The sequence below is a fragment of the Chrysemys picta genome, chromosome 1 (genome assembly GCF_011386835.1).
Source record: "Chrysemys picta bellii isolate R12L10 chromosome 1, ASM1138683v2, whole genome shotgun sequence".
Taxonomy (NCBI): Eukaryota; Metazoa; Chordata; order Testudines; family Emydidae; genus Chrysemys; species Chrysemys picta.
This window is the reverse complement of record NC_088791.1, coordinates 333,338,166-333,357,119: the sequence shown is the minus strand read 5'-3', so window position 1 is coordinate 333,357,119 and position 18,954 is coordinate 333,338,166. Positions and strand designations below refer to the sequence as shown.

Genomic DNA, 18,954 nt, shown 5'->3' with positions numbered 1-18,954 from the left:
CAGCAGCCAGGTGCTCTCCCAGGCAGCTGCTGTGCTGTACCGGGGCGTGGCTCCGCAACCTGGCTGCCAGAAGAGCAGCCGAACAGCCAGGGGGAGCCAGGCTGGCACAGCAGGAGGATAGAGCCCCCCCACCCAGGTAACATGGGATGGGGAGACGGGGACGGGGAGAGTGCGGGGGGCCCCGGGCTGGGGCAGGGAGGAGTCATGTGGGAGCCTGTGTCCCCCCCCCTTAGCTGGTGCCCCCTTGTGTCCCTCCCATTAGTCGCCTCTGGCAGGGCTCCTAGGTGCACACGGGGTGGTACCAGTGATGGCAGCCGGGCAGGCATGTGGAAAAGCGCGCCCAGCAGCGCAGCTGGCAGCTTGCTGGGCACCAGCCAGCGCAGGCACAGCATCGCCCAAATGTCAGGCGGACCACGTCCACGCGTGGGGGCCCACTGACTGTTCTGCCCTGGGGCCCGGAATTGCTGTTGGCGGGCCTGCCCTGTACTTATGTTGAATAGTAGTACCTTAAGCCTGGATGCACAAGAAGAGTCTAAGTCCCAGTTTTAGGCTCCATGGAATGAAAAAAAGACTCCCAATGAACCCTGTAGGTGCCCAAACTCACACAGTGCCTACATTGACTAGGCACCTATGTTTCTGCCTCTGGGCATGCACACGACTATCTTCTTCTAGGTGCCAAGATATCTCCCACCTAAGCCCCAAGATGAGAGATAGGTGTTTGGTTGCTTAAATTACATGTGGAGCTCAATCCAGCAGGTGGTCTCTGATGCTCAGCATCACAAGACCTAACTCCTGTGTCCAGGCCTTTACTATTTGAGTAACATCACTGAAGTGAACTGGGACACTTATGGAGTAAAGTGTTATGCAACAACATAAATGTTAGAATCGGATTCTTCACTTGTTCAATACCTAATTGTTTTAAATGGGACATTTTGTTGTATCTGCAACTATGGACCAATCCTGCAAACACTAAAGACCAGATTCTAAAAACATTTACATAACAGGAGTAGCTTTATGCATGTTAGTAGTCAGACTGATTTCAATTGGAACTACTCATGTGCACAAAGTCACTCATGCATGGAAGTGTTTGCAATATTTGGGCTTTAAAGTGCTCTACATTTACAGCGTCTGATTCAAAATTAGGTGCTATGGATATTTAAATAAAAATAATTAATATACCAAAGTTGATATTATTCAACACTGTATGAAGTAATTATCAGCATCATTGATCTATTGATTTCCTTTACAATATGAGAAGAGTAAAGATAACACAAGAGTACTTGCATCTCCTAAATATATTTGTAAAACCTATTAATATATGTAGTGAATTAACAATACTTTACCTTTCATCACTTTTGTGTAAACACAATATACATGAGCTGCACAACAAATGTGATACTATATCCTAGTAACTCACATATATTAAAAAAATCCAACTAATTTAAATACTTTTTAAAATCTCAGATCTTTTTAATTTTCCTCATGCAAAAAGACCAATTATATATCTCTGATAAGAAGAGCACATCAGATAAGCTCTAATGAGTCCATATTAAATCAGGAGATACAGAATAGAACTGAAATGCTGGTACCATTCTCATTATTAGCTTTCTCTGAGCTTACCAAAATCTGCCTTCCTGAAATCCATTGTCTCTATTTTGCTGTTCTCCCTTCTACCCTGCCTTAGAATTGCAAACTCTATGATTTCATGATCACTTTCACCCAAGCTGCCTTCTGCTTTCAAATTCTCAACGAGTTCCTCCCTATTTGTTAAAATCAAGTCTAGAACAGCTTCCCCCCAGTAGCTTTTTCAACCTTCTGAAATAAAAAGTTGTCTGCAATGCAGTCCAAGAATTTGTTGGATAGTCTGTGCCCCGCTGTGTTATTTTCCCAACATATATTTGGATAGTTGAAGTCCCCCATCACCACCAAATCTTGGGCTTTGGATGATTTTGTTAGTTGTTTAAAAAAAGCCTCATCCACCTCTTCCACCTGGTTAGGTGGCCTGTAGTAGACTCCTAGCATGACATCTCCCTTGTTTTTTTATCCCTTTTAGCCTAACCCAGAGACTCTCAACACTTTCGTCTCCTATGTCCATTTCCACCTCAGTCCAAGTGTGTATTTCCTTGACCTCGATATTTACATACCTTCCAATAATAACCTACATTATCTTGTAATGTAATATAGTACTAATATAATATTTTGGACTGCCACTTACCTTATAGTAATGATTGACATATTAGTTACTACCTCATAGTCACTAGAAAAAAACTGAAGTGCTTTGATGAAAAAATATCCACTAGCACACAGGGCCAGTTCCAGGCACCAGCTTGGCAAGCACGTGCTTGGGGCGGCCACTCTGGACAGGGGCGGCAGGTCCAGCTATTCGGCAGCAATTTGGCGGACGGTCCCTCACTCCTGCTAGGAGCGAAGGACCTTCCGCCGAATTGCCGCCGCCGATCGCGGCTTTTTTTTTTTTTTGGCTGCTTTGGGCGGCCAAAACCCTGGAGCCGGCCCTGCTAGTACAGGACTCATGCTGTACTCTACTCTCAGTTGCATGCACGAGAGCAAACTAACTGAAAGCTACTGGTCTATTTTCTATTTTTACCCTATTTTTGTCTTTTTATTTTGAAGATCTACAAGTGATATTTCTGAATTACCCTTTATCTGTACAGGTTATTCTTTTTATTCTGCTATACTCTCATCCCTGCACAAAGGTATAGGTGGGTAACTCCCTAAGCATTGATGGAACTAAACAGCTATACCCTACTGGGTCATCTAACCTATTTCTGTGTGACCTCTGGGGAAAAGAGATATGCTGCAGTATGTCGTGGGGTGGGTAGAACGAATCTGGCATTCTGCCTTACAATCACAGATTCAGACTGGGATTTTTATGGGATCTGGAGCCTAATTCCCTTTGGCTCATTTAAAATCCCAGTCTTAATCACTAATTCCTGTCACACATGGATTAGTGAGGGGCCTGCAGACAAGACAGTCCAAGGTATGTGATCATATAATTAAATTTTATGGCTACAATCATCACACATTTGTGAGGAGCGGGTTATGTACACACACACACACACACACACACACACACACACACACACACACACACACACCACAAAGTGTTGTTTCACATGGATTTTATACTGACTATGATGTTATATAGCTGTTGGTAATAAAGAAATAGTGTGTTTATGACCTTAACCACTCTGTGCTTAAATTGCAAATTGGTAAGTTAAATTAGTAAATTATATTTTAAAAACATAAGTGCTATGGGAGGGAGAGGAAAGCAAGCAAAAGTAGTCAAATTACACCAGCTTTTAGCAGCTTCCAGCTCCTGCCATGGGGGCTAGGCACTCATACCAAGCCAGGGATTCCTTTACATTTGGAGAATCTCCAGCTGCCCATTTAGAACAACTTTACAGACCTTTTGCACCACTGAAGCAGCTCGTAGCTGCCAAATGAGAATGTGACCCATAAATTACATCAGCCAGTGTTAAGGGGTGACACTAAGTAATGATCCCATACTTGAAGCCAGCAGGCCTAGGTAGTCAAATGTTAAAAATGAAAAACAGTCACCGTCCCCCCCCCCCCCCCCGTTAACACCCATAAACAAAGAAAATAATCAACAAAATGATCAATGAAAGCCCAGTCCTGCCAGGTTCATAGCATCTCCAGTAAGATGCCGAGTGCCCTCTCTGACACTTAGGGGTTCAGCCCAGACCAGTGAGGCCTGCCCTCCAATGCTGAATGCTTCAATGCTATGCTACTGTGGCTCACAGCCCTGACACCAACAGTCAGCCTACAACATACGGGTCACACCCTGTCTTTCACCACCCAGTTACTTTTCACACCTTCTCAGTCCCAAATTTCCCCTAAACCATCCTCCAATGTGACATCTGCTGATGTTCCCAGAATTGTGAATTACTGTGTTACCCCTCTCAACCTCAGCAAGTGAGAGCTTTGCCACTGTTAAACTTGTGTGACAACTCCCTGACACACCAGTTTGTCTGCCTTACCAGCAAACACTTTGGGACTCTGACAGTCAAAACCTTGCCTTGCAGGTAACAAAGAGTCAACCACAACTCCTGAGTTCCTCAGATGTCTCTCTGCAGAATCCAGCCCCCCTACTGAAACACTTACAGACGTTAAGTTTATTGCTCCTTTAAAGAGACAATATATTGCAACCTGCTAGATTAACTGGGTTTCATACACCCTTCCCTTCAATCAGGGCAGTGAATTGGTTTATAGTAAAAGTAAAACAAGTTTATTTAACAAGAGGACATACGATTAAGTGATACCAAGGAATAAGGATAAGGAAGGGTTACAAACAAAAGCAACAATGTGCTTCTAAGACTAAAACTTCATTTCAGCAAGTTACAACCTTTGCCTAAGCAGGTTTCTCACCTAAACTCTGGTCCCAGAGACTTCAACCCGTTTGGTTGAAGGATCCAATGCTCTGTGATTTCACGATCTCCAGCCCTTTTAATCCCCTACATGATGGATAACTAGGTGTCTCTCCCCTTTCTTTTTATAGTCCAGTAAACTTCTGAAATTTATTTTTTGAAAAGTGAGCCCAGACAAAGCTTCTCTCTCCTGCTGCGTTTGTAGATAACATGCTGTCTTCCCAAAGTTCATTGACCCTGTTTTAAGAAATCTGTTTCTTCCTGTGTTTTGGTCACAGACTTTAAAGCATAAAATCAGTAAGTATCCGTAATTCCTCATACAGAGTTAATGCATACATTTCACAATTATATTAATCACCAGTGGGTCACAGCTTTTGTAAGATCTTACTTGATACGCTTTTATAATACAGTAATATTGTATACTATCAGTTGTTTCAATTGCTTACCATTTGAGGTTCAGACTCCCATCTTTACAGTTAAGTGGCTGTTTCCCCCGCTCGTTAGGTTGATGGTTTTGTTGACCTTTCATATAAATGTACGTTCATTGTCTCTGCCTAAGGCAGGCTGGTCTTATGCATTGCTTGCCAAACACATCTTAACATAATTCTAGCACATATGTATAACTCTTTGTACACACCCCGTCTATACACCACACAATGATATTAATGATCAGTTGAGTTAGTAGATTTCCAGTTGTATATTACATGCCACCTTTTGAGTGTATTTCATACCTACAGTGTATTAGGTGTAGCATGTCAGTTCTAACAAGAGCTGCAGAGAAGTGAACCACCAATGGGACACAACTCCCACTAACCTAAATGAGAATTAAGGGTGTTCAACATTTCTTAGGAGTACTGGCTACCTTGTAGGATATGTCTCTGAATACACAACAAAATAACGTGCCTTACATGAGACCCTGAAGTTTAACTCATGGCTCAGTACTGTGATGAGTGAATTCTGAACGTGAAGTGCCTCAAATGGAGAAAGTCATGTCGATGGCCTCCCCGCCCATATCAAGTGTGATAGGTACAAATGACTGAATATATCATGGTCCTGCCTTGTTATTTGAGAAAGCCACATCACATTGGCATCTCATAGTCATCCTGTGATCAAGCAATACACCCAGGTCTTCCTTCTCCTCTGTCGCTTCCAACTGATACATCCACAGATTATAGCAAAAAAATTTGTTGTTAGTCCCTAAATGCACTTTGCTCTATTAAATTTCATCCTACTTCTATTACTCTAGTTTTCAAGGTCATCCAGATCTTCCTGTATAATATTCTGGTCTTCCTCCATATTGGTAATACCTCCCAACTTTGTGTCATTCAAAAATTTTATTAGCACACTCCCACTTTGTGCCAATGTCGTCAATAAAAATGTTAAATAAGATTGGTCCCAAGACCAATCCCAGAGGAACTCCACCAGTAACCTCCTTCCAGCCTGAAACTACAGCTTTCATATGACACACTGAACTGTCCCCTTTAACCAGTTCCTTATCCGTCCTTCAATTCTCACATTAATCCCCATCATCTCCAATTTAACTAATAATTTTCCATGTGGAATTGTATCATATGCCTTACTGAAATCCAGGTAGACTAGATCTGCTGCATTTCCTTTCTCTAAAAAAAATGTTATCTTCTTCTCAAAGAAAGATCAGGTTGGCCTCCAGCTCAGCTCTGCCTCTGGGATGCTGCTCCAGCTCCTCAGCTCGAGGCTGCTGCACTCCCTCTGGCTCTGCCTTATTGTCTCCTGGTAGCCCCAGCTCACACAGAGATTGGGCCCTGGGCTCTTGACTCCCTCACTGGCCTACCTGCCCTGTCAATCCAACTAACTTGGAGTGCTTGCCTCTTCCAATTGGATCTGGGGACCTGTCAGTCTCAGGATCCTGACTACCTTTCGACCCTTCCCCTGTTTCCTGGTATTGGGAGAGGCTAACCAAAAATAAAACCAAAACAACCCACTAAATTTCAGCAAGGGGCCAAGAGCACCATTACAAAAACTTACACTGACTTCCACAGGGCCAGGATTTTAGTCCCAAACTTCGGCAAAATAACTTAAGACACTGACAGACATCACCTGTAAAAACATTTCAGTCTTGCCTTATACAATGTGACTTCAGTATCCACAACGCTCCCTACACTTACACCGGGAATACTGTAAATACACCTCTACCCCGATATAACGCTGTCCTCAGGAGCCAAAAAACCTTACCGCGTTATAGGTGAAACTGCATTATATCGCACTTGCTTTGATCCGCCGGAGCGCGCAGCCCCGCCCCCCCGGAGCACTGCTTTACCGCGTTATATCCGAATTCATGTTATATCAGGTCACGTTATATCGGGGTAGAGGTCTACTGAGAAAACATACACTAATTATCTAAGTCAAGAATAGGAAGATTTTAAGGGTGACCAGTATACAATGGGCACAATTCTAACCACAAACATTTATGATCAAGCAACACTTGTGGTGTTCATTATGCTGTATTTTGAATGGGAAATGTTGCAGCTACAACAGCAAGTGTAACTACTACATGTGGTAAGTATCCAGTCTTTTTATAATGACCACTATATGTTTCTGTCTTTGGAGATATTGTTCCTAAAATTTAATTTAAACCTGTCCTCTTACATAGACTCAGATGACATCTGCTGCTGAGGAACAAAATATCTTATAATATATACACCATCCCACAAGAGTCTATATTTTAATAGGACAAATTGTAAATTCAAAACATAATTTTGTTTTTTCATTTTAAAATTGAAACTATGTGAAGATTGATATGTTTTTACCTGCAGTAAAATTTTCTGAAAATTCACACATCTTTCTCCCATATATATTAAGCATTGCTGTTTCACTGCTGCACAGGCAAAAATAAATATTTATTCATACAAGAAGTTAGATGTTTATGGTCAATACTATTCCTTAGTCAACTGCAAAAACGTGTTTTGAATGACAATGCAAAGGGGAGCCTACTTTTCCTTTTACTAGCTTACATACCTTAAATAAGTTCATGCTGGTGATCTCAGCCAGACTTGCAATCAAGAACCGTGAGTCCTGCCTTGAACTTAAAAACCTGATACTTCTAGCACCATAAACTGCATCTGCCACCAGAAACAGACACAACCTCTTTTCTTTTTCACTTTTTTAGTTAAAGCTAACCTACTTGCTGTAACAGTCTGTACTTACAATTTAATTCTATATTGTCATTTAAAGGCCAAAATATTTGAGAACCACTAGGATTTTTCCATCCCTTTAAAGGGGAAAAAAATACAAAACCAGAAACAGATGTTTTATAATGTATTGCGTTTATTTTGGCCACCCATAAAGCTGCGGATCATGTTAGTGCCAACCAATTTAATAGTACCAGAATTCTACAGAAACGCTGTATAATACATATATTAGAAGGATTGGTGGGAGGCTGCCTTTCACTAAAACCCTACTTAATAAGTAATTTCCTATTTCGGGAAAATAAAATAGGAATTACTGCACACGTGAGTGGTAATCACTGCCACTTGATCAGCTACCCCAGTGATCTGGGAACTTTATGCGGCTTTTTATATTGCTATTCCCATGAAAGGATAACTTGAAAACTGGTGTGTTAGATGAAAAATAGAAACATCTGAAGTTAAACCATTCAGAATAATGTCATATAAATAATATTCAATATGCTGATATTGTACAGCAAATGAATAAATCTAGCTATTTAGCAACTAAAGAAGAAGTTCCCGCAAAGTAAGCAGTACTTATCCAAACACACATCAGGATTTGGCCAGAGTTTTTGTGTAGTAACACTTATTTTTCCCTGTCTGTGAATCCAAGCAAAGGCATTTCTAAAGTTAAACCCATGAGGCTAACCGTTACCATAGTACTTACTTATAAGGTACCTACCTCGTGAAACTTACAGTTACAAACTTTACTGCAACTTCTCCTGCATCCATTGTTATTTAGACTGAAAAGTCATTTCTCGATATCAGTACCATTTTAGCAGAATACCTTCAATACAGTTCTACACAGAGTAATATGACGATCTTAAACAACAGAGAATAATTGGTCTCTGAACATTTTTATTGTTTATTGACAATTTGCTGCATGGACTACAGAACACAAAGTGGGTATAATTTGCTGCCAGAAACATTTTCAGAAAAACCATAAGAAAAAAAGTAACTATATTTTTAATAAGACAAACAGTGGTATTCAAAATTATTAGCTGTACATGTTGGCTTGCTGTCCAAGTAGTCAAAGATAATTTGTATTTTTTTCCATCTTCCCTGTCAGACGTGGGGAAGAAAGTGGATTACAAAAGTTAATGAAAAAGTAATAAAAAGCAAAGTCTTGACAATTCAGTAAACCTATCTGCAGCACACACTTTGATTACATTTACAGGATTATGTTCTCAGAATGCAAGTTGTTGACGAAATGATACCTTTAAAAATAAAAAAGGCTAATGACCAAAAATTCCTTTTGACTTAATAAACAATATAAAGATCATCATTCCACTACCAAATCTGTTGTTCATACCAAGCCTACATACAGAAAGCTTACTTTTACTCACAGGGACGTTAAAAAGCAGTCTAAAACCCAAATATTCTTTACAATTATTGATCCAGTTAAATATTTGTATTACTTTTCTTTTATAATGCCTTCCTTCCCAGAAAGAAACACTCCACTGTGCCTGACACAATCAGAATGCCAATAGTACCTCCCCAATATGCTGACAGAAGACTGTAATTCATTTAAATTATGCAATTGGATTCCCACAGCTGGCCCACTTGCTTGGCTCAGAGCTGAATACAGTGTCAGTGATCCTTTCTGCTAATATTGTCCTAGCTTCTGACAAGGGAATAAATCTAACAACTTATATTGAAGTTTTAAGGCTAATTAACAGAGCAAAAAATGCTAACATGAGCGACAAAAGCTGGTTAACAGTGACCATGGGATTGATGCTGCCAGCAGACTTAGCATTTTCCATATTTTCCTTGGCATTTTGCAGAGTGATAATATATATTTTAATTCTCAGGACATTTCTTATCATTTGTTTGAATGGATTTGGTGACAAGTTAAAAACAAATCTGGATGAAAATACAGCTACAAGAAAACCCCTGGCTCTCAGACAAGTAATCAACAAGAAAACATGCAGATTTATCACTTTGGGGATAAGGGTCAGGAGGAGGGAGTAGAGGGGAGAATATTTGAATTCTATGTAGCTTTCCACAAACAGCCTTTAGGATTCTTGTTTCTGGCCTACCTGGACATTACCAAAACATTTTTATCATAGCAGACAAAAGGTAGGAACTGAATTGCAAACAGTTAAAACTGAAGGTCACTATAATGCAAAATTAAAACATGCTTCTCTAGTTAAGCTACATAGACACAATAAAACAAAGCCTTCACAACCACCTGTAATAATATGCCTGCTCAGCCAGCAATTCCAAAGTACTGAGCAATACAAGGTAGACATTTTCTGCAGCTGCTTTTACATGTACATTTCTGCCAAATTGTTGTCTCATCTCTTCTTACCTTCACGTTAGTCCGGAGCGCACAGTAACATGCAAAAAACATTGCAGTAAACAAGGAGCATATGGACCAGTATTCAGCTTCTCTGCTCTGCACAAACGGAACACACACGATCCTGAGCATGTGCTACTAAGGAGCATCCGTTCTCTCTGTCAGTTTGAAAATGCATTGATCTCTGTTTTTCTGACTACAAAAAGACATGTCTTGAAGGCACTGAGTGAAAGCTATATATCTCTTCATCGGCTATATATAGCATTATGCCCAGTAATTTCAATTAGCAGACAATTCTGCATCTGAAACTTAGACCTCAGTTGCTTTTCCTTCCAGCATTTTAAATTTGGGGAGAATATAAAACGGGGGAGGGGGCAAAGACGCACCTAGAGGGGAAAGGTGAGGAATTAAAATTTAACCAGTTACTAATATTTCCGTATGGCTTTGGGTTTTTTTTTTTTTTTTTTAATATTTTACCAATGGAATAAATTTTACATGTGGGAAATGAAGAAAGGACTCTTTCTGTTCTGAGATTTACTGTAGACTCTGCAATGTTTCTGTCTAGTCTTGTTAAAGATGCAGCATCCCTTTTAACAAAGACAACGTCATCAACTATTACAGATTCAACACGTTCTACTTACAAATACAGTCTCTGATTAGGGACAATGGCTGGCTGGTTTATTAATGTTTCCTCAAATGCAAGTTCAGTCCACTGTGCTAATCTATTTTTAAATGGCTAAAAAGTCCCACCTACTCCTTCACCCTCATTTAATAAAAATGCAATGAACTAGTTATAAAAATCATGAATCTCCTTGTGCTCCTAGCTAAGAACACGGACCATCGGCTTTAAAAGCTATGTTTTCTTGTCTGGCTGGGATTACAGACAGAGAAAAATTAAAATGAAAGCAGAGAATCCCAGTGAAGATTGTACCTCACATTTTGCAACTACTAACTCTGAATGTTCAGATATCTTCCAGAAAGATGAAACCCAGAACCTAGCCAGAAGGCTAAACCTGAATTCACAAGCACAAAAATAAGATGAAATCACTCCTCTCACTCCTGTCAGCCACAGGATGCTACCAATTAACTGATTGTTTACTGGTCTGAAAGGACATGAAGTCCAAAGCAAGGATCCAACTCTTCATTTCCAGCACTGGAAACCACTAACATTCACACTGGATTAAGAAGCTGTCTTCAGAAATAAAACCGGAAAAGACTTCCCTCCCACTGCCCTCCCCCTCCCCACTGCAGCAGATAACTGTGGGAGGAAAAGAGCGGTAAAGGCTTCACTACCACCTTCCCTATCAGCACAGAGCAATTTGTGTAGGATAAGCAGAACTTAATAGAAAAATCTTCAGTGACTTTTAGGATTTTTAAAAATAAGGGTTTACATAAACCCTCCAGAAATCTGCAGAGATGCTGAAACCCTGCCAAAGTCAGGGAGTATTTTTTTTTTGTGGGCAATGAGGTGAAGAAGCTTAAACAGAAAGACATGCATTTAAAGAAGAACAATTAGGGGAAGGGGAAAGACAGCATGTTTTTCAGCTTCTCCATAATGACTGGCACTAGGAAACTGTCGTCAATTCCGAGTGAACAGCTATTTTTAGTCTGTCATTATTTGTGCCTTTTATTAGGAATGAAAAAGGCAATGGTGTTTAAAGCTAGATGTTACTCTATACTGTATCCTAAAACAGCTACTTAATTTGATTCCCATTTATGTCTGTCATACAAATATAGGTAATTAGTAATCACAACCACAAGCATAAGCAATGACTTCCGGAACAAAACTCTTATTCTACAACTTTTATTAGTAATTAACCAGGAGTCTAGCTGCCCTGGTCAATATTGCTATCACATCTCAAAGTTACAGTAGCTCACAGACCTCTGCTGCAGCAATTCCCAATAAATGAGCCACAACATAGTAACATGTTGCTCAGCAAAAAATATTGGAGATTTAATTGATGTTTTCTCCTTCACTTATCAAGTGAATAAAGAGGGAAAGAAATCGCAGTTTTATTTCTCAGTACGGTACATTAACAATTAAAATTAAGCATCTAATTCGTTGGGGGGAAAAAATCACAGATCTTGGGGAATTGTGATCCACCAGAGAAATCTGACTCAAAAAAGCAAAGATGAATAGATGTACAGACCTGAAGCTGCTCCTAGGCAAGGATCAGGCAAGCATGTATATTAGGGGTGGCCAACCTGAGCCTGAGAAGGAGCCAGAATTTACTAATGTACATTGCCAAAGAGCCACAGTAATACGTCAGCAGCCCCCCCATCAGTCCCCCCACCTGCTGCTCCCAGCACCTTCCGCCCACCGGCAGCCCCACTGATCAGTGCCTCCCCCTCCCTCCCCGCACCTCCCAATCAGCTGTTTCGTGGCATGCAGGAGGCTTGGGGGGGGGGGGGGAGAAGAGGAGAGAAGGGGGAAGAGAGAGGACACGGCAGGCTCAGGGGAGGGGGCAGGAAGGGGTGGAATGGGGGCAGGGCCTGTGGTAGAGCCAGGGGTTGAGCAGTGAGCACGCCCTGGCACATTGGAAAGTTGGCACCTGTAGCTCTAGCCCCAGAGTTGGTGCCTATACAAGGAGCCGCATATGAACTTCTGAAGAGCCGCAGATTGGCCTCTCCAATGTAGATGCATATGAAAATCAAGTTTAGGCCAGGACAGATGCCTCCTTTCTACCAAATGGATTACTGAAGACTTCATTCAGGAAAGTCTCTGAATCACTCTTATACTGCATGGTCTTAAAAAGTTAAGATTTCAAAATTAAAAACAAAACAGGAAAATAGCAATTTTACTAAAAGAAAACAGAACAGTGTAGACATAAAAATGCATCTTGTATGACTTCTAAGTGATCACCTGCATAAGAGATACTTAGGGCAATGGCAAATACAAAGTCCCATCCCCAAGTCTTTACAAAAGAAAAACTCACATTGCCTTCAGCTGTTTGGGGAAAAAGAAGAAGTCTTCCAGGAAATGGCAAGACCCTGACCTTCATACAGAGCAGACTCCTGTTCCTGTGAGAGCCAGCTGGTACATAAAGACTGAGGCATTTGAGTGGTAGCAAGAGAATCAAAACCTCCAAGCAAACCATCAGGAGGTTAATTTGACGGGGGCTGGATCATGTAAGCTACACAAACTGATCCCTGGAGCATTTTTGCATTGTGGCATGTACATTTCTTAGTCCAATAATCTAATTTTTTAGGTACTGCTCTCTTCAAGAAATGAATGTATTTTATAATGCCTAGGCCCCGGTCTTGAGCATCTAATGGTGGTTATAATGCCTGCCCTTGACACAAAGCTGATAATAGGAAGTCCACAACAGGGCAAAATCTCTACATGCAGAGGTGCTGTCAGAGCTGCCAAAATTTCACTGAAGCCTTCAGGGCTTCTTTAAACACAAGACCACAGGAAAGAGCCCCCCTGGAAGCTAGAAGTCCAAAAAGCCACAGAAGTATCTGTATCCGATAGATATAGACCCCTTTTAAACAGAGGCACAACATGCAGGGCCCTGCATATCCTGAGGCTACGGCGGAATTACCTTTGGCTGTGGAATGTTGCCATTACTTTATGATCAGACACCTCTCAGAAAGGAAAAAGGAGGCACTCTGACACTGTACTTGCTCTGTGCGGGCTCAGGCAGAAGAAGCAAAATGCCCTATGAGTGAGTGCTGGATCCTGTGAGGTTCTGAGCATGCTGCGCTTCCATTAGATGATTAGGAGACAACACTGCTGTAATAGGGGATATGCCTGTTCTTCTTAGCATCAGGCAGACTGAATTGCAGAGTAAAGCAGTGTATAATAATAGTATAGGAGGAACATGGCAATGGTAGCAGCATATCCCAACAAGAGAAAAAGGGTGAAACCTACTATAGGGGGCCCCTGCAATGCCCTCCACACCACTTAAGTACCAATCTCTGGTTTAAGCATCATGAAGGTCCTTCAAAAGAATTCTCTGGAATGGGGTGAATTTCACCCAAGATTGGGGAACACCATCAAATAGACACAAGCAGTTTGGGAGCTACCAGGTCCAAGAAAAAGCCACACAATAACCCAGATGAGAGAAAGAAAGAAGGAAACTGAGAAGAGATGTCCTCACCCTTCTCGTCAACAAACAGGAAAGAATAGCTTCCTTCCCCAAAGGGAGCAGAGCATGGGCAAAGAGATGCTCTCTGACACGATGTAAGAAGAGAGTTAGACATAATTGTGGAGATTTTTCAAGGTCAACCAGGATATTTAGCCACACAATTCCTATGAGTAGGTCTCTGTGTCTGTCACGGAGGCCGCAGAAGTCACGGATTCCGTGACTTTCCACGACCTCAGTAACTTCTGCAGGGGCCAGTGTGGCTGACCCCAAGGCCGCCCAACCAGCTGGCTCTGGGGCCACTGCTCAAGCAGCCCCAGAGACAGCCACACCAGCCACTGTTCCAGCCCGAATGCAGCGGTCCCCAGGCGGCCAGCCAGAGCAGCCGTGGTCTGCAGTCCCGGGCTGTGATCCCCGGGCAGCTGTCTGGAGCAGCTGCAGCTCCAGGAAGCGGCCTCTGGACGGACAGATGGAGCATCCATGGCCACAGGCAGTAGCAGCCACAGTCCGTGGCCCCAGCCTGCGGTCCGTAGGCAGCCGGACGGAGCAGCCACAGTCCGTGGTCCTGGGCAGCGGTTCCCAGCCAAAGCAGCCATGGTCTGTGGCCCCTGGTGCTGTTGGCCCTGGGTGCCCCCCACAGCAGTGGCCCCTGGGACATCCCCACAGCAGCCACCCACACACCCCTGACGCACCCCCACCCCAAGATTTAAACACAGGTATTTTTAGTGTAAGTCGTGGACAGGTCACAGGCGGTGAATTTTTGTTTATTGTCCATGACTTTTACTAAAAATACCTGTGACTAAATCGTAGCCTTACCTATGAGTATCAGCAGTGACGATCATCCTTCCCCACGTACTTTTTTGATGTTTCTGTCTTTTAGACTCATTGTCTTTAAGGTCGGAAGGGACCATCATGATCATCTTGTCTAACCTTCTGCACATTGCAGGCCACAGAACCTCACCCACCCACTCCTGAAACAGACCCCTAACCTCTGGCTGAGTTACTGAAGTCCTCAATTCATCGTCTAAAGACTTCAAGTTACAGAGAATTCTAGTTTAAACCTGAAAGTGACCCGTGCCCATGCTGCAGAGGAAGGTGAAAACGCCCCAGGGTCTCTGCCCATCTGACCCAGAGGAAAATTCCTTTCTGACCCCAAATATGGCGATCAGTTAGACCCTGAGCAGATATCTGGGAAAGAATTTTCTGTGGTAACTCAGCTGTCCCATCTAGTGTCCTGTCTCCAGCCGTAGGGGATTTTTGCTACTGGCAGTCACCAATGGGCCATATGCCATTGTAGCCCTTCTCATCATACCATCCCCTCCATAAAATTATCAAGCTCAGACTTTAAGCCACTTAGGTTTTTGGCCCCCACTTCTCCCCTTGGAAGGCTGTTCCAGAAGTTCCTGATAGTTAGAAATCTTTGCCTAATTTCCAGCCGCAATTTGTTGATGGCCAGTTTATATCCATTTGTTCTTGCGTCCACATTGGCGCTTAACTTAATAACTCCTTTCCCTCCCTGGTATTTATCCCTCTGATGTATTTATAGAGATCATTCATATCTCCCCTCAGCCTTCTTTTGGTTAGGCTAAACAAGACAAACTCTTTGAGTCTCCTCTCAGAAAGGTAGTGGTTTCCATTCCTTGGATCAATTCTACTTTCAGAGCACGGCTTCACCTATGTAACTCCTGTTTCACACTAGTGTATCAACTCTACTGCAAATACCTACTTTATAGTACTGTAACAACTCCCCTGCCTGACTCCAATTTTACACCAGTGCAACACCATTGATTTCAATGGAAGCCTACCCATGTAAAACTGGAGTAACCCAGCAGGGAAACAAGCTCTGTGTTAATATTTTAGAGATATGATAGTGCAAGATCACATGCTTGCGGTGACTGAACTGGTAAAAGCATACAATTAATTCAAAATTAAGACTAAAACCTAAAGAAGTTTATATAATTCATACAGTATATATTTAGTTTTACACTGTTTTGCCAGAAACTTCAACATGCTGAACATGTCAGTGTCAGTGGGCAGGAGTTGCAGAAAACAGTGCTTTGCTACAGATTTCAGGTCTAGCATAGCATGGATTCACAGGGCTTTTATGGAAAAACATATCTTGCTGCAGGAACTACTAGGCTGGGGCCTGATTCTATACGAATTTGTTATTGAGCACTTGGAACTAATTGTGGTAGTGACAGTAAGTATTTGCAGGACAGGGCTTTTAGATTCTCTGTTATAAATCCATAGTGAGGCAAGGGAAACTGACAAGCAGAGGTGCTAAAATAGTGTTTTGAACTGAGTGGATCTTGAAATTTCCAGAGAGAGTGAGTGAGAGAGGCTGAATAAATTATTCACAGGTTACCCCTCTTCAGTAATATAAAGGCATTCCAGACACACTGCCATTATTATGTAAAGGTTGCTATGGCAAATATCTTCTTGCATTTCAGGCCAGTAAATAACGAAGACTTTTCCCTGGGCAGGTTTAACTTAAGCAACAGCCTTCCCTAATAGTGCTTTGGTTCTTTTTTTCCCCCCTCTGGAATCTGATAAATACAAAATTGTCTGGTTGTCAAGTACTTAATACCCCATTCTTGATTAGATCACCATTTTACTGGTTTCCTGTCCTCTGTGGTTGTATAAGGGAAAGGGTTTGATGGGATATTTGAGAAAAACATAATCTACTTGGAAACATGCGTCTGACGAAGTGGGAGCTTATGCGCCAATCGTCTGTTAGTCTATAAGGTGCGACAGGACTCTTTGTCGCTTTTTACAGATACAGACTAACACGGCTACCCCTCTGATACTTGGAAACAGTTTCTCTTTATAAACTATATGTATTTTTATGAACCAAGCCTTTGTGGTTAGAATTTCAAAACAATGCCATAAATCCATTTATAGGTAGATCTAAAGAAAGCAAATGGAAGCAAAAACCAAGTTTTAAATAAACAATGTCCTGGTCTTAAATAGTGGTCCTGGTCCTGAGCAATCTCTGTCTTCAACTCACTTAACAGAAATGGGCTTCTCTTTGTGTCAGCAGGCTATAAAACTTAACTATGAAAAAGAAGGAACAGAGATCCAGAATGAAGGGGGCTTCGGAAGGCACCTGAAGAAGGCTTCTAACACTAATTTATGGCCCCATTTGGCCCTCAGTATGTACTATCAACTACAGCTGAACAAATCCTGGATTTTTTGGTTTGCTGGCAATTCAAAATTATAATACGAAAATTAGTTTTTGGTAAAATTGAAAACAATTATTTTCAAAATGTTCAGTAAATCAAGAACTCCAAAAAATGGTTTAGGTTCAGTTTTGATTTTGACCATTTTAAAACACTGATCGTTTTAAAAAATAAAGTTAAAGAAAAAATGAAAAATGTCTCATTTCAAAAAATGTTGAAACAAAACATTGATTTTTTTTCCAGAGTTTTTTTTAATTTAATTTTCTTCTTCTTAACCAAAACAATCTGCCAAAATCAACCCAAATTGATGTAATGTTTTGGCATTGCAAAATCTACAGTTTCATCGAGAAAAAGTTTTGGTTGAAAATTTTTGGCCAGCTCTATCTACAATCCACTTGTCAGCATGTATTTACAAAGCCTGGCTCTTCAGTTCACACGATGGTAACTCCTGTTTTTTGCTTTGGAGGTCATCCATTTAATCTCTATTATGGCAGCCGTCACATGTCCATATTGTATTCAGTGACTAAAGGACAATAGCAGTCTCCCCACTGAATTTATGATCTGACAATAGCCTTCTAAAAGGGATGTATCCCCAGGTTCACAAATAATTTCAATGCCACATAACACTTGCTTTTGAAGTTCCTGTTCTTAACAATGAAAGTTCATTGTGCAGGTCAATTACACAAATTAGGTGAATTTAGCAAAACACTAACATTGTTGGTAATGCTATTAACTTTCCTAAGTGATTTCCAGCCTGTACTACAATATGGGGCCATAACCAGGGCCGGCGTTTCCACTAGGTGACCCTAGGCGGTCGCCTAGAGCGGCAGGATTTGGGGGGTGGCATTTTGCTGTCCTCGGTGGAAATTCAGCAGCGGGGGGTCCTTCTGCTCTGGGTCTTCGGCGGAAGTTTGGCGGTGGGTCCTTTACTTGCTCCGGGACCCACCGCCCAAGTGCCCCGAAGACGCGGAGCGGAAGGACCCCCGCCGCCGAATGCTCAGAGGAGGAGCGCTGCCACCTAGGGCAGCAAAAACCCTGGCACCGCTTCTGGCCACAACCATAAGGAAATCCATGGTAAAGATTCAAAGGCCAACATCCTCAGAGAGCACTAAAACATTTGAAGCTGCATGGGCCGTTATAAACTCCATCAGCACAACTCCCAAAAGTTACACGCTCCTCCATCCAGCATGGTGTGCAGAGGGGTTGTTGCTTTCCTGAACACAGAGGAATGTACAAGATTTATTTTCATAACTCATTATAACAAGTATCAGAGGGGTAGCCGTGTTAGTCTGAATCTGTAAAAAGCAACAGAGGGTCCTGTGGCACCTTTAAGACTAACAGAAGTATTGGGAGCATAAGCTTTCGTGGGTAAGAACCTCACTTCTTCAGATGCAAGTAATGGAAATCTACAGAGGCAGGTATAAATCAGTATGGAGATAACGAGGTTAGTTCAATCAGGGAGAGTGAGGTGCTCTGCTAGCAGTTGAGGTGTTAACACCAAGGGAGGAGAAACTGCTTCTGTAGTTGGATAGCCATTCAGTCTTTGCTTAAACCTCTCCAACGCATCATCAGTGATCTACAACCCATCCTGGACAATGATCCCTCACTTTCACAGACCTTGGGAGGAAGGCCAGTCCTTGCCCACAGACAACTCGCCAACCTTAAGCATATTCTCACCAGCAACGACGCACTGCACCATAACAACTCTAACTCAGGAACCAACCCATGCAACAAACCTCGATGCCAACTCTGCCCACATATCTACACCAGCAACACCAT

At 42.0% G+C, this 18,954-nt stretch overlaps 1 protein-coding gene across 11 annotated transcripts in view; it reads right to left on the bottom strand.

The window, feature by feature from the left end:
- Positions 1-18,954, bottom strand: part of DLG2 (discs large MAGUK scaffold protein 2) — a 1,449,438-nt gene that overhangs the window by 1,065,508 nt on the left and 364,976 nt on the right. Inside the window, exon 1 of one of the 11 annotated variants that reach the window (XM_005287560.5) lies at positions 9,921-11,040. The exons of 9 other annotated variants lie outside the window; for them this stretch is intronic. In XM_005287560.5, the coding sequence (XP_005287617.1) occupies positions 9,921-10,040 (120 nt within the window). In that variant the 5' untranslated portion in view covers positions 10,041-11,040. Of the gene's footprint in view, positions 1-9,920; positions 11,041-18,954 lie in introns of those variants that run through there. One more of the 11 variants, XM_065595657.1, reaches the window with a different exon arrangement.